Genomic DNA, 21,453 nt, shown 5'->3' with positions numbered 1-21,453 from the left:
GATTCTTGACTCCTGATGATTGCCGCAGACCCGTAGCGGATTTTATAAACTACATTCTAGATTTAAATGGTTCCAAGTTCCTAGTCGATGTGGAGGATCATCACCCTCCTCCCATTCGGAAGTATGTGAACGCTCCAGCTCACCACAAGCCAGCTCCCTCCACATATGATTCTAATGAGCCCGCTCCCTCCATTCCTCCCGCACTTCTTCGAGTTCTCCTAAGCTCCTCCTTAGTCCTCAGCCCAGGATCGCCCGGCTGCTCAGCTCTCATGCCCGCCGGCCGCTCAGAAATTAAGTCCGCCATCTGCTCCGTTTTCAAGTCCGCCAGCCGTTGCTCACTCAAGCCCGCCGGCCGCCACTGACGCAAGCCCATCGGCCGCTGCACTCTCTCAAACCTCAGCCCAAGGGAAGAGGCTGAGGAGGAGGCGGTCTTCCAAAGCTCCAGCTCTAGAGTCCGCTCCAGCATGCCTCTCAGTGCTCACGGACATGGTGCTACCCCCAGAGTTCTCGGCTCCTATCCTCACCCCAGAATCCGCTCCAGAAAGCTCTCCTTCATCTCCGCTGGTCCCATCCAGCTCTCCGTCGTCTCCCGAGTCTCCCTTGTCTCCGCTGGTCCCATCCAGCCCTCCTTCGTCTCCTGAGCCCCCAGAGCGCCCTCTAGAATCCCTCCGGGGGGGGGGGCTTGCTTAGTTAGGAAAAAACATATACAAGGTTGTTTTCTATGTTGGAATCATGTTCTTCTGTACTATGTAAAAACTTTACATGTTTTTCCACAAAAAAGTGTATCATATCAAATCTTGTTTAACATGTTTTGCTAAAGATATTTACATCAATGTCTGTGTCCATCAGTGTTGTGGAAAGTTACTTTTAAAAGTAATGCATTACAATACTGCGTTACTCCCTAAAAAAGTAACTAATTACGTTACTTAGTTACTTTTTATGGAAAGTAATGCGTTATATTACTTTTGCGTTACTTTCACGTTACTTTTTAAATATGAACAGGGCTTGATTATTTTTAATATAAGAAGTTCTATTTATAGCTAATGTAAAAGCCCTTTCACACCAAAAAGTGTAATGAATAAGCCTCAGGCTGAAGCAAAAGTAAATTCACATCTGTACAGTAGAACGCAGGAGAAGAAACACTCTTCAGCAATAAAAAAAAAACAATGAAGCACAATTGTTAGTTTATCTAAAGTAATTTTTGCTTATTAGTACGGTTGAACTGGATCATCAAAGGTCAGCAACAAAGACATTGGTTAATAAAATGGGATTAGATACATTTGTGTTATTTAACATTTAATTATTGCAGGTTTGCGTCATATTCAGAGTTTGCATTTCACTGTTTTAATTCATTTTGATGAATACTAAATCAGTTTTTTGTGAGTGGGATGAATTAATGCACATTCACATTTAGTCTAGAACTACAGTAACATCATGTTCACACAGCTCACACAACTCCTCTGTACTTCCCATTTCTGTCACCATGGCAACACCAGAGCTGTCAGTCAATAAATGGGAAAACAAAGTAACTGGCGTTACTTTTTTGAAAAAGTAACTCAGATATTTTCTTGTAAATTAAAAAAGTAATGCGTTACTTACTAGTTACTTGGAAAAAGTAATCTGATTACGTAACTCGCGTTACTTGTAATGCGTTACCCCCAACACTGATGTCCATTGATGTATGATGAGAAAGCATCAAGATCATTGAGCATCAGAGTGAGTGCACATAAATCAGCCATGATGATATGATGTTATCTCTCTGATTGCCAGACACTTCACTGATTCATGATATTGAACAACTTAAACATGTAGGTATTGAGAAAGTGATGACTTCCCACCGCAGTGGAGATATTGACAAAAAACTTCTACAAAGAGAGACATTTTGGATGTTTTGTTTACAGACAATAATTTTGATCTCATGGTTTTTTTAATGTTTATGAACATAATTTTTTGTCAATTTTTTGTTCGCAAAATGGCCGCCCTTCTAGAGTCTTATCATGTCTCAGCTGATCTTCCAGAGTCTCACCATGACATTTCAGAGACTGTTCACATCACGCCTGAGTCCCCGGCCAAGATGGCCGCCACGCCTGAGTCCCCGGCCAAGATGGCCACCACGCCTGAGTCCCCGGCCAAGATGGCCGCTACGCCTGAGTCAGACACGGAGCTTGGGCCAAGCCTCAAAAGACTGATTGCTAGTGTGATGGACCCACCTCTGATGTCGGTGCGAGCTGCAGGCATCACGGTAACGTCAGCTCTCTCATGCTTCCCTTGCCCTCATGTCTTCATGCTATTGGTTCCTCTGTTCATTGTGTCATGTTCTGATTGGTTGTCTTAGTCATGTGTCTTGTTTCCAATTGGTTTGTTCATGTCATGTGACCCTCTTTGTCCGCTATAACTAGCCATCATGTTCCCATTGTGCCCTGGTCGTGTATTGATGTTGTAACCCGCTGTTGGTGAGTCTAGTCTGTTATACCTCGTCAAGCCTGTTCATGTCAAGTCAAGTCTGTTCATGCCTCGTCAAGTTAAGTCTGTGTCTCTAGTCTTCGTCTGCTTGGATGTTTGGATCACTGTAAATAAACTGCAACTGTAAATAAATGGTTCTTCACTACGCTCGCCTTCAGTGGATGATTCGTTACAATATGTTACGTCATTGCATGATTATGTAAATTAACTACTGAATTGAACCAGTTCATTGAAATAAACCCAAGAGCCCAAAAGAACCAGTTTGCAAAAAAAGTTTGCCTGAGGCAATGGATTGCAGGTGATAATGTTGTAAATAATGTTCAGTTTCTCGCACAGATTGATCACTTCACTTCATAAGACCTCAATATATTGTCAGGAGCCACGGGTATTAATTTTGTGTTCCCTGATATGTTTTTTTTTCCTCTCAAAAACCAGTAACCACCGACTTGCATTTTATGAATCACCAAGGACCATGGTTTCATCTAAAAATCTTCTTTACTGCTCTACTGAAGGAAGAAGTAACCTACATCTCAGATGCCTAAGGGTAAGTAAATTAATAGTTCACTCAAAAATTTAAATTTGCTATCTCTTTAAGCCATTTCACCACAGAAAAAGAGAACCAGCTGCCTAAAGGTACACTCAGTATTTTTTGGTTACTTGGTTATATTTTGAAATATTGGTCAACATCTCACTAGAGATTATATGATTTTAAACACATTTTTCAAGTCATATTCATAAAAAAAAAAAAAACTTCCAAAGCATACAATGTAGCAATCTACATGCTCATAATAAAAAGAAAAGGAAATGCACTGAAAAATTTAGAGACCCTGGATTGAATTTTACAGGTAAATACAACATATCTGCTGGCCACACAAGCAACGTTTTGCAAACATTACCATTCAGACATCACAGCGCCAAAATACTAGTGAATTCTGAGATGTCCATCATTGGAAATGTGTTTTAAATGCTATTCTGTTTTCCGACTGGTGCTTTAGTTTCTCTATCGGTCCAATTTGACAACATTTTGTTGACTTTCAAGTGTGAATTACTGTAAACAGTTCAGAATAAATCACGTCACCTCCATGAGAACTTTATGATTGGCCTGAAGCAGACTTTGTACATCAGCATGTCCTGATCTTGTACGTACTCATACCAGTAATCTTTTTTCATGCATAGCATCAAAATGGTCATTTACCTGATTCTATATTACAACTTCACTCCCCTGCAATTGCAGGAAATGATTTACTGTTATTTTGCAAAGGGGCGGTTCACACATGATCTCTAAATTGTAATTGTTTTGGTAATATTCTAGAAAAGCCTACATGTGAGAAAGCCTCTAATAAGACAATGAAATATGTATGTAATTTATGTAATGCCCTTTATGTAATTCCTGGCATAACATCAGACATCCTTCTCTGTTCTCAATATGCTGCTGACTATACACTTGCTGGCCATTTTATTAGGTACACCTTGCTAGTTCCAGGTTGGACCCCCTTTTGCCTTCAGAACTGCCTTAATTCTTTGTGGCATAGATTCAACAAGGTGCAGGTGACATAGAGATTTTGGTCCATATTGGCATAATAGCATAATGCAATTACTGCAGATTTGTCGGCTGCACATCCATTATTAGAAACTCTCACTCCACCACATCCCAAAGGGGCTCTACTGGATTGAGATCTGGTGACTGTGGAGCACATTTGAGTACAGTGAACCCATTGTCATGCTCAAGAAACCAGTTTGATATGATTTAAGCTTTATGACGGTGCATTATCCTGCTGGAAGTAACCATAACAATATGGGTAGACTGTGGTCATAAAGGGATGGACGTTGTCAGCAAAAGTACACAGGTAGGCTGTAGCAATATTCCCCACACTATTAAACCACCACCAGCCTGGACCTTTGATACAAGGATGGATACATGCTTTAATGCTATTTGTGTCAAATTCAGATTTTTCTCTCAGAACTGCTGCTCACATGATAATTTCTCTTTTTCGGATAATTCTCTATAAACCTAGAGATGGTTGCACGTGAATCCCAGTTTAACAGCAGTTTCTGAATAATCAGTCAGGCACCAACAACCATGCCATGTTAAAGTCACTTAAATCACCATTATTCCCCATTCTGATTTGAACATCAGCAGATCATCTTGACCATGTCTACATGCCTAAATGCAATGAGTTGCTGTCATGTGACTGGCTGATTAGATATTTCAGTTATTGATCAGTTGAACAGATGTACCTAATAAAGTGGCCATTAAGTGTATATAAATAATATTCTGACTTAAATTTTTATCCTGCTCTTTTTCACTGCTACAAGCATCTCTTTTGCATGTAAAACATCCCACCACAAGGCCTCTGAACCTCATCGACACTGTAAGAGTACATACTTCATCTTTCATATGTCCCTGATCAGAAACCTCCATGTCACCACAATCATCCTTCTCCTTCTCCTCCTCCTCGCCCTCCTCACTGCCAGCCACCTGCATAATGTCAAAAACACAGGGCCTCACCATGCTGGAGATTACCATGCCAGCTTGTGTCATTAAGACAGCCCAGTCCACGTGATGGACTTACAGGACACAATTTTTTGAAGAAACTGACAGAGACATACTTGAGCAGACTTTCTCCTCTTCTCATCATTCCCCTCTTGACTGCTGCTTAAGTTCTTAACAGAACCTGCTCCAGCATTCATTATCTACACAAGGGTTTTGGAAATAAACTGTTAACCATTTTTATACAACAACAATTTGTGCACAAATATGGAGTAAACACAAAAACAAACCTCCCACAAATTTGCACACTGCAATCCACAAATTCATGCAAGAGATCTACACCCACACATGGCAGTACACAAATAGAGGCAGAAATTCACACACACTCCATTCACAAATACACAACATCAGAATGTACAATAAATACCAATTCCAAAAAAGTTGGGACATTTTGTAAAACGCAATGAAATCAAGATTCTGTGATTTGTCAATTCCCTTTAACTTTTATTTAATTGACAAAAGTACAAAGATGTCCAATGTTTCACTGAACAGCTTAAATGCATTTTGTAAATATAAACAGATTTTGATGTTGATGACTGCAACACACTCCAAAAAAGTTGGAACAGAGGCAAAATAAAAGTGAAAAGGTTATAGAATATCCAAGTTAAAATGTTTTAAAACAGTCAGCAGGTGAATTAGTAATAGGTGAGGGAATCATGTTTGGGTATAAAAGGAGCATCTCAGTCTTTGCCAGCAAAACCACTTTGTGCCAAATTTCATGTGATAAGTGTGAAATAAATAAAGCACATTTCTCAATGCAAAATCACAAATAATCTAGGTCTCTCACCAACTACCATACATAATATGATACATACATGATATATATATATAAAAAAACTTGACCCTGTAACACTTTTTTAAAGAAAAAAAATTGACAAAAAAATAACTTACATCTTTTTCTTTTTTTCTATTTTATCTACTAGTTTTCTTTTTATTTATCATAAAAAATGACCCTCTAACACTAGCGTTTTCTATTCTTTCAACTTTTCTTTTTATTTAAAAAATTGACCCTCTAACACTAGCGTTCTCTATTGTTTTTTTCCATTCTATCTACTTGTTTTTTTTTTTTTTTTTTTTTTTAACTTGCAACGTGTACTGCGTTAGACGAACCGAGACTTGTCACAGCCCTTAAATATTTTTGCTCTTGTTGGTTTTGATTGCTTCTATTGTCCTCATTTGTAAGTCACTCAGGAGTTTTCAAAGTGGGAAAATATTTTTTAAGTCTGTGTGATTTCTGTGACGTGGAAAAGGGAGGGAAATCGTGAAATCCAGTCATTAAAATGGAATTTACTGTATAGTGCAGAATGTCACGGAATTTGGCAAATCTTGAATGAATAAATCAAAATTAGCACTGTACACTTAATGAAATCTCTATATGGACTATTGTCTGTATATTGTTTTTTTTCCTTTTTTTTTCTTTTTTTTTTTTTTTTTTTTTTTTTTTAAACTTGCAACGTGTACTGCGTTAGACGAACCGAGACTTGTCACAGCACTTACATATTTTTGCTCTTGTTGGTTTTGATTGCTTCTATTGTCCTCATTTGTAAGTCACTCAGGAGTTTTCAAAGTGGGAAAATATTTTTTAAGTCTGTGTGATTTCTGTGACGTGGAAAAGGGAGGGAAATCGTGAAATCCAGTCATTAAAATGGAATTTACTGTATAGTGCAGAATGTCACGGAATTTGGCAAATCTTGAATGAATAAATCAAAATTAGCACTGTACACTTAATGAAATCTCTATATGGACTATTGTCTGTATATTAAAGCACATCTTTATATTAAAATATGTATGTCTGTATATTAAATTGTGCATGTTCTGCGCATCTATGAGTGAATGAATGTCACAGTTTATCTTCTACATACATAATGAAGCACACGTGGCGCTCATGGTGTTTCCCGCTTCTGCCGTCTCACTATATAAGGATATAAACACATGAACTTCATCTTTAGATCTGCTCTGAGAGTCACTTCACCAGCAATGGACAATATGCACAAAGCGTTCTTTAGAACTTCTGCATTAAAGGTGCACTTACTTTACGACCTATGCTCTCAATGTCAAATTCAGAAACGTTAATTCATGCATTCATGACCTCAAGGTTAGATTACTGTAATGCTTTATTGGGTGCTTGTTCTGCATGCTTAATAAACAAACTCCAGCTGGTCCAAAATGCAGCAGCTAGAGTTCTTACTAGAACCAGGAAGTATGACCATATTAGCCCGGTTCTGTCAACACTGCACTGGCACCCTATTAAACATCGTATAGATTTTAAAATCTTGCTTATTACTTATAAAGCCCTGAATGGTTTAGCACTTTAGTATTTGAACAAGCTCTTATTGCATTATAGTCCTCCACGTCCACTGCGTTCTCAAAACTCTGGCAATTTGATAATGCCTAGAATATCAAAATCAACTGCAGGCAGCAGATCCTTTTCCTATTTAGCGCCCAAACTCTGGAATAACCTACCTAACATTGCTCGGGAGGCAGACACACTCTTGTCAGTTTAAATCTAGATTAAAGACCCATCTCTTTAACCTGGCTTACACATAACACACTAACACATTTCTAATATTCAAATCCGTTAAAGGATTTTTAGGCTGCATTAATTAGGACAACCGGAACTGGGAACACTTCCCATAACACCCGATGTACTTGCTACATCGTTAGAAGAATGGAATCTACGCTAATATTTGTCTGTTTCTTTCTTATTCCAAGGTCACCGTAGCCACCAGATCCAGTCTGTATCCAGATCAGATGGTGGATCAGCACCTAGAGATGATCTCTACAGCCCTGAATGTCAGCTGAGACCAGGACAACTAGATGAGCCCCAGAGGCAGATCCCCAGTGAAGACCTTGTCTCCTAACGGCCACCGGAACAAGACCACAGGAACCAGATACCTCTGCACAATGTGACTTTGCTGCAACCTGGATTTGAACTTCTGGTTTCGTCTGGCCAGTGGAGAACTGGCCCCCTGACTGAGCCTGGTTTCTCTCAATGTTTTTTTCTCCATTCTGTCACCGATGGAGTTTTGGTTCCTTGCCACTGTCGCCTCTGGCTTGCTTAGTTGGGGACACTTAATTTCCAGTGATATCGTCGACTTGATTGCAGAGATACTATTTTTTAAACTGAACTGAGCTGGATGATGACATCACTGAATTCAATGATGAACTGCCTTTAACTGAAAATTGAGTGTTTACCATTGTAATTTTGCATTAATGACACACTATTTTCCTAATTAATGCTGTACAGTTGCTTTGACACAATCTGTATTGTTAAAAGTGCTATATAAATAAAGGTGACTTGACTTGACACCAGTGTTGCGAAGGTTACTTTGGAAATGTAATAGGTTACAGATTACAAGTTACCCTATTTAAAATGTAATAGTAGTATGACTTTTTCAATAACTTTATAAAAAAAAATGTAACTGATTACTTTTGATTACTTTTTGATTACTTTTCTAAATTTCTAATGAATGTTTATTTGCAACTGTTAATCATTTTTAAACATTTACACCATGCAGGGCTAACCTTACAGTAGTGCTCAACACTGTCAGATTTTCAAAATCCTTCATCACTTGAATTAAGATGATCAAATTTGAACACATCCACCACAAAATCAGACTTTAGTACTGCCTTTTACTTTGAGATTGATCTGATCTGAAGTTCAATGCAGATTTAAAATCATAAGAAATAGTGGTAACACTTTCTATGAAGCCCGTATTTATAATACATTATAACGGTATTCGTAAGGCATTATAATTAATGCATAATGCATTATAAAAAAACTTATAATATGTTGTATCATCTAATGAATATTCGTAAGAACAGTTTTAATATATTATAATATTTACTCATTTGTGGTTATAGCTTTTAAGAGTATGATGATTTATAACACAATGAACACGAACCACTCACAAGCTGTACTAAGATACTGTGCAGATCTTAAATAAACAATGTCAAGATATGATACAGTCCATTATACTGTAAATTAAGTAGATTTAATATGGTGTTCATTGTGTGTTATAAATAATCATACTCTTAAACTTATAACCACAAATACATAACTATTATGATGTATTATAATTGTTGTTATGATTATTCATGAGTTGATATATATTATAAGTTTTTTTTATTATGCATTCATTATAATGCCTTAAGAATAACCTTATAATGTATTATAAATACAGGCTTCATAGAAAGTGTTACCGAAATAGTTTACTGATACTGTTTTTGAAACCAAATCTTTGCATAACTACAGGAAACACTGCATCTAACAATGGTTTGGAATAAAAATAGTTAATTAAAAATGAATAATAAATAAAAGTATATACATCAATTCAAATACGGTTATCTAATAAGCATGAGTCCTATTCTGTGTACTAAACTCCTGAAACATTGGTGTCTTTTTGAAACATTGGGTCTCTTTGTATATAATATGACGATCGTTTTCTCAAAATAAGTAAAATGCTCATGAAGTGACTCAGAGCAGATCTAGAGATTATGTTTTTGTGTCCATGTACTCATATATTGAGGCGGCAGAGGCTGAAAACACTGCGAGCTTCAGTAGACCTATGTGTAGTAAATGAAACTGCATGTCTGTGCCATTAATTTCCACGAGGGGCAGACTGGGGAAAAAAATTCAGGCCGGGAAATCTCACACTCATACACCCACAACAAATTCTGAAACATACACAACCCTATTTTTAGTATGGACCTCACATAAAAAAGGTTTAAATCCTTAGGTTGGGGACATGCAAAATAATTAAAAGATCTCTCCTGAACTGCACCTTCACTTCCATTTTTCTTTTCAGTCTCTTTATTTTGCCCCAATATCTATCTCTCACATGACTTTAATACTCAAGATTAAACAATACTTTCTAAATTGCCTACATGTCAAAATTAGTACATCACTACAATATTTTCATAGAAAAATCCTAATACTGATCATGAGTCATTTTTTTTCTCTTACAAAATTAACCATGCTTTTATTATAGTAAAAGTACAGTCAGTAACCATGTTTTTTTTTTTTTTGGAAAATGGATTACATTTGTATTTTTTTTTACTACAAATTCCATTGTTAAACTATGGTTAGTGTAGCAAAAACCATGGTTAACATTTGTATTTATTTTTACTACAAATTCCATGGTTAAACTATGGTTAGTGTAGCAAAAACCATGGTTAATTTGTGGTTACCATGGTTTAACAATAATAACCATTGTCTTTGGATTTATAGTAAAATCATCGTTAATTTTTGTAAGGGTTGTGTTGTTGTCTGCCCTAGCTCCCCCTAAACCTATTATAAAATATGATTATTTGTCTGCTAAATTACAACTGTAACATTACAATAGATAATAATGATATCCTTTATACAGTATTTTGAGTGATGACTGATGAGCAATGGGCTGCTGCTACTTAACTAAGTAAACAAAGACAAAACTACAATAGCATATTTACAGATGACACTGACCTGCACTTCAAACCCTGAACAGTAGTTTTGCTTCTCTGCTCCACCTGTGCACTTCCACAGTTCACACCATTATCTGTCTCGCATTGATAACTCTGATCCAAACCGTTTGGCGGAGGCACGGAGAGCGAGCGAGCCGAAGCATTGCCAGTCACGACTAACCGATTCATGATTTATTAGAGATTTAATTATCAAATGGCGAATTCGGAAATAATCGCTTTAGTACATTCGGCAGGCAATTATACAATAATAATATTAAAATAGGCAAATCGGCTGTCAGGCCACCGTGAATTGTCCCGGTTCTCCCGATAGCCAGTCCGCGCCTGATTTCCACAGACACGCAGAACGTGCAGGATTCATATATTGTCTTTTTGCGGCTTAATATTCACAGACACTAGTCCATATCGCGTTTTGATTCAAGTGCACTGACATACTTTTGATTTATTCGTCCAAAATGTGGCATATTCCGTCCGCGTTAAGCTATAGGAATTCCGTTTCTATGACTGGATTCTACGAACCAGTCTGTGTTTTCCGCATCGCAGAAATTATAGGGCCGTATGTCTTAGAATAGTCAGTGCAATTTGGGAAAGAAATCAATTAAATCTGTATGTGGATGTGATGTGTGTAAATATTAAAATGTAATCCCCTTTGTAATCGTTAACATTTTCATTTCAACAATCCAACTGTAATTTAATTACACACTTTTTCTTAGTAACTGTAACTGATTACAGTTGAATTTATTTTGTAATTAAATTACGTAACGCCATTACATGTAACTAGTTACTCCCCAACACTGCTTGACACTAAGCAATATTTTTAAAAACTCTTTTGACCACAGTGTCGGACCAAGTCCCAAAACACACTAGCTGCCAATCAGCAGTAAGGGGCGCGTCTAGTAATGATAGGGAGAAGAGAGCACTCAGTGAGTGCACAGGATGGATATTAGCAGATAAACTACCCTGATAGCACAGGTACATCTCGGAGACGTCTATTTGACGTCTGCATTTACATCTGCAAGATGTATTTTTTAGAGTGTTTGCTCATCTGCAATACGTCTATAGGACGTTTCCTAACAGATGTCAAATAGACGTTTAGGAGATGTCTTTAAGATGTTAATGATTTAGAATGCATGTAAAACTGACATCTTAAAGACGTCTATCAGATGTTTGTACACAGCAGATGCTTTCCAGATCAAGAGATCTTTAACAGACATCTTGCAGACGTGCATGTGCTATCTGGGTATAGACCAATTTGGAGTAGACGTCACAGTTACGTCACTTGCAGCTGCGCGCGCATTGTGGTGGCAGAAAAACACTGGAAACAAGTGGGGGGAAATGGGTAAAATCCATGGAATAAGAGAAAAAAAAATTATTGTTAGGCTTTTAGATGTCAGAATCGGAACGCGAATTATTTTCATAGAATACTGTCGTCAAAGATGCCATTTGAAGCTTAACGCAGATGTTTAAATGGACAGACTATGGATGAAACCTGCTATGATTACCCTACATTTAAAGCATATATTTATTTTTAACAATAGGTCTACATAATATTCACATATGCAGTTCATAAGGGACATATTGTATTAGCCCTGCAGTTACAGCATTAAATACTATTTAAACCTATAACATTTTACATAACATTGACCTACAGTGGGGGAAATATTTATTTGATCCCCTGCTGATTTTGTAAGTTTGCCCTTACAAAGAAATGAAGGGTCTGTCATTTTTATGGTAGGTTTATTTTAACGGATAGAGACAAAATACCAACCAAAAAAATCCAGATAAAACACATTATATAAAGGTTAGAAATGGATTTGCATTTCAGTGAGTGAAATAATTAATTGATCCCCAAGAAAAACATGACTTAGGCCCAATCCCAATTTTAGCCCTTCCCCTTTCCCCTTTCTCCTACCCCCTCCATTTCAGACATTCAGATGAAGGGGTAGGGGTGTTCTCTTTTGGTTGGAGGGGTAGGTGTCATGTCCTCGGTTTGATCACCCTGTCCTTCGGTTTTCGTGTTTTGTATCTATCTGCATGTTGTGAACACATGGTGTTTTGTTTTGATCGTTCACCATGTACTCTTCTGTGGCGTTCCTCCCTCCCTCTTGTTACCACCCATACTGCTAATTATTGTTTGATTTCGCTCACCTGAATTCAATGTTCTGTTAGTCTCCTGCTCTATTTATTCCCCTCTTGTGTGTCGTCCAGTGCTAGATCATTGTTCGCCTGTTCGCCAACGCCCAGCCGTCCCGTCTGGTCCTGTCTATTCATGCCATTGTTGGCTTCCTGTCAGGATTTTGCTGCTTCTTCCATTTGTTTTGTTTTTCTATTTCTCCTTCCCCGTTTCCTAGGCCAGGCGTCTGCATCCCTGCAGAAGTTTTCTCACCCTGCTGGGACGCAGGCTCCCTCGCCTCTTCCTCCCCTCTCCACCCTCTAATTCCTCATGCGGCCGTGCCATTGAGCGCCCTCTGCTGGGTGTTTTTTTGCAAGGACGTTTAAAATAGAATTGGGATTGGGCCTTTGTACTTGGTGCAGAAACCCTTGATGGCAAGCACAGAGGTAAGACGTTTTTTGTAGTTGGTCACCAGGTTTGCACACATCTCAGGAGGGATTTTGATCCACTCCTCTTTACAAATCCACTCTAAATCCTTAAGGTTTCTTGGCTGTTGTTTGGCAACTCGAAGTTTCAGCTCCCTTCACAGATTTTCTATAGGATTTAGGTCTGGAGACTGGCTAGGCCACTCTATGACTTTAATGTGCTTCTTCTTGAGCCACTCCTTTGTTGCCTTGGTGATATGTTTTGAGTCACTGTCATGATGGAATACCCATCCATGACCCATCTTCAGTGTTCTGTCTGAGGGAAGGAGGTTCTCGTCCAAGATTTTACAGTCCATGGCCCCATCCATTTGCCTCTCAATGCGGAGAAGTCGTCCTGTACCCTTAGCAGAAAAACTGTAGGGATGGTGTTCTTGGGGTCATAGTCAGCATTTCTCTCCCTCCAAACACGGCAAGTCAAGTTAATGCCAAAGAACTAAATTTTGGTCTCATCTGACCACAGCACTTTCTCCCAAGCCTTTCCTGAATCATTTAGATGTTCTTTGGCAAACTTTAAATTGGCCTGTAAATGTGCCTTCTTGAGCAGGGAGACTTTGCAGTTGCTGCAGGATTTCAGTCCATTGAGGGTTACCATTGTTTTGCTTGGTGACTGTGGTCCCAACTGCCTTAAGATCATTAACAAGCTCCTCCCGTGTAGTTCTGGGCTGATCCCTCATCTTTCTCATGATCATCCTTACCCCATGAGGCAAGATCTTGCACTGAGCTCCAGACCAAGGTCGATTGATGGTTGTTTTGTTTTTCCTCCATTTCTGATTAATCACACCAACAGTTGTCTCCTTCTCACCAACCAAGCTTGTTGCTGATGGTCTTGTAGCCCATTCAAGCCTTGTAGAGATCTACAATCTTGTCTCTGACATCCTTTGACAGGTCTTTGGTCTTGCCTATGGTGGTGGGAGAGGTTGGAATGGAAGATACAGATTGTGTGGACAGGCGTCTTATACACCTAACGAGCTGACATTAGGAGTAACTTCTTAAAGTGGCAGTAGTGTTGCTTTCGTCAACAAAAATTATGACTAAATATAGTCATCAACGAACCTTTAGCACGTGAAGAAAATGAGACGAGACGAAAATGCTGGTCATGTGACGATGACGATAATTAAATGTACAATGCAATATTGACGTTGACGAATAAAAACGAGACGAAATGCGGCTTACAAAATAAAAACTATGCTAAAATGTCTCTTCATTTTCGTTGACCAAAACGAGACGAAACGAAATGTTATAAAGTTATTTCGTCTCGTCTATAAGGTAACAATAATATAATAAGATAACCTTGTTTGAAATGGGTTTGGCTAAAATAAAATTTTGGTTTTGTCTATACTACTAGGTACTTATACTATATTGACTGGGTTAAATAGAATTGCATTTCTAAAAAGAGACTAAAATACAATTTTCATTGACTAAAACTAGACTAAATGTCATCAGTTTTCGTCGACTAAAACTAGACTAAAATGCTCAGACTTTTATTCGACTAAAACTTGACTAGACTAAAAAGAGTATGAATGACTAAAACTAATAAAAACTAAAATGACAGTTTCACACAAAGACTAGACTAAAACTAAAATTAAAACAGGCCGCCAAAAACAACACTAAGTGGCAGGACTAATCTGTGTTCCACATGGGCACATAACCAATCTATGGGAGTGCGATGAATTTCCCCTGGAACAGTCTCGGAATGAAAAGCTGAAAAATGCATTAAAAAAGGGTCTGCTCTACCGATGGGCAGCTTCTCCAGCCAGCTTGGCCGCTTTCTTATCCTTATTTTGCTATTTTAAGAGATAGGTTGTATCGAGTGACCCAAGACACTCAGAAAAAAGCAAGATACAACTCAGTTTTTGGTACCAAAAAGCCATTCGGAAATGCTTTTCCAGGCGGTTTATTGTAATTCTATGGCAGGACATTTGGAACAGTCAGCAACATTAAATCATCTAATGACCCAATTTTTCTGGCCGGGCATTTATGAGAATGTGCGCAGGTTGTGCACGGCTTGTCATGAATGTCAGTTAGTGAATCCCCCAGCCGCTCCAAGAGCGCTTTTGCACCCTCTTCCCCTCATGCAGGTTTCCCTTCGAGAAAATTGGCATGGACCTTATTGGCCCACTTGAAAGATCTGCACGGAGGCATCACTTTGCATTAGTCCTGGTGGATTATGCAACACGATACCCTGAGGCAGTGGTGCTCTGCATCATTTCTGCAAAAAGTGTAGCGAACGCCTTCAATCTCCCGAGTGGGAATCCCAAAAGAGAGTCACACTGATCAAGGCATGGTGTTTATGTCACGAACCTTAAGCAAACGTTACAAATTATTGGGCATTAAATCAGTTCACACCAGAGTCTATCACCCACAAACAGATGGTCTGGTGGAACGATTTAATCGCACATTGAAAACCATGATTCGGAAGTTCGTGCATGGAGATGCCAAAAATTGGGACAAGGGCTGGAACCCCTCTTGTTCGCTGTGCGCAAGGTCCCGCAAGTCCGCAAGCTTCTTTACGGTCATCAGCCCTGTGGGGTTTTGGACGTCCTGAGAGAGGCTTGGGAGGACGGACCTTCGGATAGCAGAAATGAAATTCCATATGTGATGGACCTGAAAAAAACTCCACACTTTGGGGCGGCTCTATATGGAAAATTTGTTTCAGGCCCAGGACAAACAGAGCCATCTATACAACAGGGGAACCAGATTACATAAATTTGCGCTAGGAGATAAAGTGCTTGTATTACTCCCAACTTCTAAATTACTCGCTAAGTGGCAAGGACCCTTTGAGAACACACGGCGAGTGAGAGATCTCAATTATGAGGTCATTCAAACAGACAGGAGCGTGACACGTCAGATTTACCATTTCAACCTACTTAAACAATGGAGCAGGGACGAGCCAATGATGCTGGCGATGGCAGTGAGTAGAGAGGAAGATCTCGGGAAGTTAACACCAAAGTCCAATCTCTCGCTCTGGCCCCAGGGGGAGATCACCTCTCGACCCTCACAGCTCACTGATGTTCCTAAATTTTAGTGCCTAAAACAGATGGCTTTGTACGATTCTGTGTGAAATACCATAAGGTGAATGCTGTGTTGAAATTTGACGCATATCCAATGCGGCTCGATTTTATTTGACACTGGATTTAACTAAAGGATATTCGCAGGTCCCTTTATCCAATTTAACCAATTTTATTTTTCATAACAATTTAACTAATTTGTTATGCTTCCGTTCGGGTTGTTCGGGGTACCGGCCACTTTTCAGTGTCTCATGGACAGAATCCTCCGGCCGCATGCTGCCTTTGCCGCTGCCTATCTGGATGTCATTTATAGTCATGATTGGCAGAGTCATATGGCGCATCTGCAAGCTGTCCTGCAAGCGCTGAGAGGGGCCGGACTTATGGCCGGGCCGGACTTATGGCCAACCCGAAGAAGTGTGCGGTTGGGTGTGTGGAGGTCAGGTATCTGGGCTTCCACTTGGGTCACGGACAGGCGCGTCCCCAAAGTAGTAAGACGGCACCAGTTGCAACCTGCCCAAGACCCAAGACCAAAAAGAGGTGAGGCAGATCTTGGGACTGGCGGTATATTACAGAAGGTTTGTGTCTAATTATTCTGACCTCACCAGCCCGTTGACTGAACTCACTAAAAAGGAAGCACCAGATCTGGTCCAGTGGACAGAGCTGCTTCAGAAAAGCTGTTCTGTGTGGCGGGCCGCTGTTTCATTCTCTTGACTTCTCTCTCACCTTCTTGCTGCAGACAGACACGTCGGACAGGGGACTTGGAGCAGTCCTGGAGACAGAGGGAGAGGAGCAGCCGGTGCTGTACATCAGTCGAAAGCTCTCTAAGAGAGAGACGATGTACAGCACCATTGAAAAGGAGTGTTTGGCGATTAGGTGGGCCTCCGCTATTATCTCCAGGGGTGGGAATTCACTCTCTGTTTGGACCATGTGGCAAGGGGGGTGTGGTTCAGCGAGGTCTGCAGTGGGAGAGAGAGTCGGGAGACGAGCGGTGAGTAAGTAGTGCAAAATGATGAACACCTGTCTGATTGCAGTAATTGGCATGGAGAGACCAGATAAAAAGCCCCCGTAGAACGGGAAGCGTGAGAGAGAGACTGGACTGAGAGCTTGTGCGTGCTTGGGGAGGCTGAGTCCACGGCGGACTATTAAGAAATTAGGTGATTGTTTGTACTGTGACTGTTTTGGAAACAGTACAGCACGACTTTTGTTTGTGCCTCATTTTCATTTTAAAAAACTGTAGCAAATTAGCTCAAAACTTAAATATTTATCATTAATTATAACTGGTTATAATTAATGATAAATATTTAGATTAGATCTTAGAATTAACTGTAGCAGAATCAATATTACAATTATTTGATCTGTCCGTCCACCGAGCAGACAATATAATAATTTATCAATTCAAGGAAAGATTATTTTCCTTTCCAAGGAACAGTAGCTTTCCTACTTTATGCAGTACTAGCAGTAATTTAGCATGTAGCAAGGATTCAACATTCAGTGACTCCGAATTGTGAGCAGCACAAAGAGGCAATCAATTGTGAATATAAGGGATTTAATAAATGAAACTACAGCTAACATACAACAAGACTAAGCAAAACACATATATACAGAATGAAGGAAAGTAAGGAAAGAGAGAGAGAGAGAGAGAGAGACGAACAAAGAATGGCAGTATTTAGCATCAATTAACCACAACCAAATGATAATCATCAGAGAATCAAAAATCACCTTGACAAAGGGGCCCAAACTTAGACACGCATCTAACTAGTTGGAAATGGTTACTTACATTGGCTTTGTTGCTGAACAAGATTCCCGATGCTGTAGACACGGAGGTTCTTGATGAGTTCTTTAGGAGTGAGCTGAAGGTTTTGCTCTGGTTTTTCTGAAGATAGGAAAGCCCACAGCGAATCGACAAAGTTACTTGAAGAAAACAAACCGCCGGAAAATGAAACTCAAGAGGAGAGTTTTGAGGAGTCTTGGAGAGTGTCCGTCTCAAGAAGAAAAAGTTTTTGAACAAAGATTAGTCTAAGTTAATGACTTTTGATAGTTCCTATCCACACCCACCTTTGGGTAGAATAGCCAATACTAGGCATGAATTTTTGAGCGGGAGAAGTTTTCTTTGTCTCCCTTTATGGTCCCTTTGCATGTTTATGGCCGGTCTGGATGATCGGTGCCGTTATACCCAAAATATAGTACAAATAGTATGATGCATTTCACGATCACATAGTGTACATCATTGTTTGAGGAATAAAGAGCAGATAATTTTGATGCCAAGAAAGAAACATCTAGAAGCTATTAAACCAGAGATACATTCATACACCTGAATATGAGCATTTAGAGCTTAACTAATACAAATAACAAGTGGTAACTAGGCTAATATAATAGGGAAACATACAAACAACACATGCATATACCAGATACATTTGTAACTGATTGATTATAGTCTAAATAAAGAAAATGTCTTTATGTGTGTGTGTTATGTGTATTGTGTTGCATTGCGTTGGTGCCTGGCACCGGGGTCATTTACGTCTCTTTGGGATGTGTTTGAAGTACGATGGGGAGACAAGAGTGGTGAAACTGTTTAGCATCTTCTTGATAGTGGGGGAAACCATTGGCAATTTAGCAGCCATATAAATGTAGAATGTGGGGCCATGTCTGTAATTTATATGCAAATGTCAAAAGGCTAAAAGGGGTCTCTAAGCCATAAAATCCCAATGATCATCCATGATTTTATGCAGATGCTACAGAGTCCCCCCTTTTGGCTGACGAAGTTCACCTGCAAACATCGTCAGACAACAGTTGTCATGATGGGCGGACAGCAGGTGGATCATGATGATCGGATGGCAGGTGGATCCTGATTGTCAGATGGCAGGTGGATCAGGAAGGCCGGATGGCAGGTGGTTTCTAATTTTTCTCAGCCTTTGGATCCTCAGCCTGGGTGTTAACCTTGGTCAGGTTCAGCATTGTCTCAGCCTGGGTCCCCCTTTTCCGGTGGCTCCGTTTGAAGGTTCGAGGAAGGGCAACTATGCACCTGTTCATGGACCTATGCACACCGTTGACTCTGTTAAACAGGACAAAGGCAAGGCAGAGGGTTAGGGTGTACCCGATTACTGTGGCGAGGCAAAGTCCCGTGTCGGCAGAGGTCCAGGATCGGGCGACGGGAAAGTTGGTCTGGACAGGCAGCCGAGACAGTGCTTGGAGGGCTGTGTCGATTGGGGTGATGTCAATCATCTGGGACCCCCCTTTCTCAATGCTCAGTTCCAATTCAGGTTCCAGGGTGAGATTGTGGTCCTTGAAGAAGGCTGGAATTTCTACCTCGGATTGGTACTCTTCACTTGGAAGGTGGTACAGTGACAGGTCCCCGAGGTGGAGGATGGCACCTTTGGGCACTTGAATCCACATACTCTGGTTGGGCAAGCTGACACGGGTGGCAGTGTCATGCTGGTCATAGGTCAGTGTGGCGGTACGGATGGGCGTGTTGACAAGCCACTGATTTCCCACAATCTCTGCTTGCGCTTCTGTGACTTGTGCGCGAGGCTTGGCCTCAGCAGGGCAGAGTGGTCTCTCTTTGCATGGGTTGTAACCCGCAGATTTCTTCAGTGTTGTCTCGGAGGAAGGGCTTGCTGGGTCAGAGATAATGAATGTCTTTGGTCAGGGTACACATGTGCAGGTTTGGGGATAATGTGTCCGGTAGACATTTCGGGGGTCGAGTCGGAGGTACACCTTTTGGGTGTGAGTCCTATAGTTGGTCACAAGAAGTCCAGGTTGGTCCCTCGGTGCAATGCCTGATGCTGGACCCGGTGAAGTGATATCATGTTTGGCTGGAGGCACAGGATAGTGAGCCGCAGCAACATCCTGATACAGAGAAAAGAAAGACAGTGGATCAGTGGTGGAGATGCTTGGACTGGTTAGGACAGTCTTTCATTTTGAGAACTACAGTGACTGAAGTCTGAAGTTATGGTGATGATCTTGAAGGGTGCTGTTGACACTGTGTGGCTTGAGCTTCCTTCTGGAATCATTGAATCTGAGATGGGTGCAATTATTGGTAGAATCAGTTCAAAGTCATGGAAGTCATAACTCACTAGCCAACCCAGACGGTAGGCCTTAGACATTCTGACATCCGTTGCCATGCAGTTTTTGAACAGGATGTACACTGCCCGAGATGTCACTTCAACGAGGGGTGTGGCTTCCAAAGTTAGGCCCAGTTCCCCACATTCAGGTGAAGGTTGGAAGAAGCCTAGGGTGTGGCTGAGAGCTTGGCCGCTTTGCAGGTTGAGTCGAAAAAGAAGTAAGCTGGTACTACAGTCTCTTGCTCATTGATTAGCGTGCAGGCCTCAGGGATGGTTTGGCCTGACAGGAGGTTCTCGAGGTTGACCGGAACAGTGGGTGACTGTGAGGTCATTGGAGCCCATATCCCTTCATTGATCATGTCCACGTGAGCCCTGAGGCGAATCAAAATGTCCGCTCCGATGTAGACATCATGCAGTGCATCTGGAAGGACCAGGAAGTAATAGGTTAGACACCTGTCATTCCACCTCAAGTTCAGGGCACAGATGCCCTTGGCAATCACCGTGGTTGATGGGCAGGGATTCAAAGGGAATCGTGTGCGCTTGTTAGCAAAAGGAATGTTTGTTGTGTGCTGTTTGAGAGCATTGAACAGCGAGAGGCTGATGGCTGAATTGTCTGCCCACAGTGCTAGAATGGGGTCAGTTGTTGTGACATCATTCAGCTGTAAGACCCCCTTAACCTGGGGGCCGTATGAGTCAGAGTCTTTGGCTAGCTGGAAAGTACAGAGCAGTGACCTTGAACCTTGCTCTTGGGCCGAGACGTTCCCGCGGCTGACGGCGAGATTTTCCGTGATCTTTGTGACCTGGCAGTCTGTCTGGGGTGATCTTGGTGACTGAGGAGGCAGAGGTTCTCGCACTTGAGCCCAGATTTTCAGTTGTTTAAAATCTAACAATGGCTCAAAGCGGTCTAGCAGGTCTTTGCCAATGAGGAGAGGGTATGTGTCCAATGGAGAAATGTTCATAGGGCCAATGGTCAGGTGAACTGGAGCTACCTGTTCAAGTTGGACCTCATTTTGGCAGTAGGATTGCACATTTAGCACACACCTCTGATATTTAAGAGTTCGATTCTGTCTCTAGGCTTCACTTTGAAGTCTGTCAAAAAGTTGGCGTGACATTATAGTGAGGTCAGCTCCAGTGTCCACCAGGGCCTCCAGTCTCACCTCATTTTCCAATGTGATGGCCAGGTAGAGTTTTTTGGCCACCCCCCTTTCGATTAGGTTCCCTAGGAGTCTTGGCACTGGGGCTTGTGTGGTGACTGGCAAGCAGTCAGAGCTGGTCTTGTGTGGCTCGTCAGGGAGGCAGACCACCAAAACCG

General features: G+C 40.8%; 1 protein-coding gene across 2 annotated transcripts in view; it reads right to left on the bottom strand.

Annotated features, from left to right (window-relative positions):
* The window catches only part of psip1a (PC4 and SFRS1 interacting protein 1a), a 105,362-nt gene that overhangs the window by 52,894 nt on the left and 31,015 nt on the right, over nucleotides 1-21,453 (bottom strand). For both annotated transcript variants that reach the window (XM_016258665.1, XM_016258666.1), the window contains exons 5-6: nucleotides 5,074-5,157; nucleotides 4,850-4,942 (exon numbers count right to left, since the gene is read on the bottom strand). In XM_016258665.1, coding sequence (XP_016114151.1) covers nucleotides 4,850-4,942; nucleotides 5,074-5,157 — 177 coding nt within the window. The remainder of the gene's footprint in view (nucleotides 1-4,849; nucleotides 4,943-5,073; nucleotides 5,158-21,453) is intronic.

This window comes from Sinocyclocheilus grahami, unplaced genomic scaffold, assembly GCF_001515645.1.
Source record: "Sinocyclocheilus grahami isolate Dianchi unplaced genomic scaffold, SAMN03320097.WGS_v1.1 scaffold1721.1, whole genome shotgun sequence".
Taxonomy (NCBI): domain Eukaryota; kingdom Metazoa; phylum Chordata; class Actinopteri; order Cypriniformes; family Cyprinidae; genus Sinocyclocheilus; species Sinocyclocheilus grahami.
The sequence above is the reverse complement of the archived record's forward strand: the minus strand, read 5'-3'. Positions and strand labels throughout refer to the sequence as shown.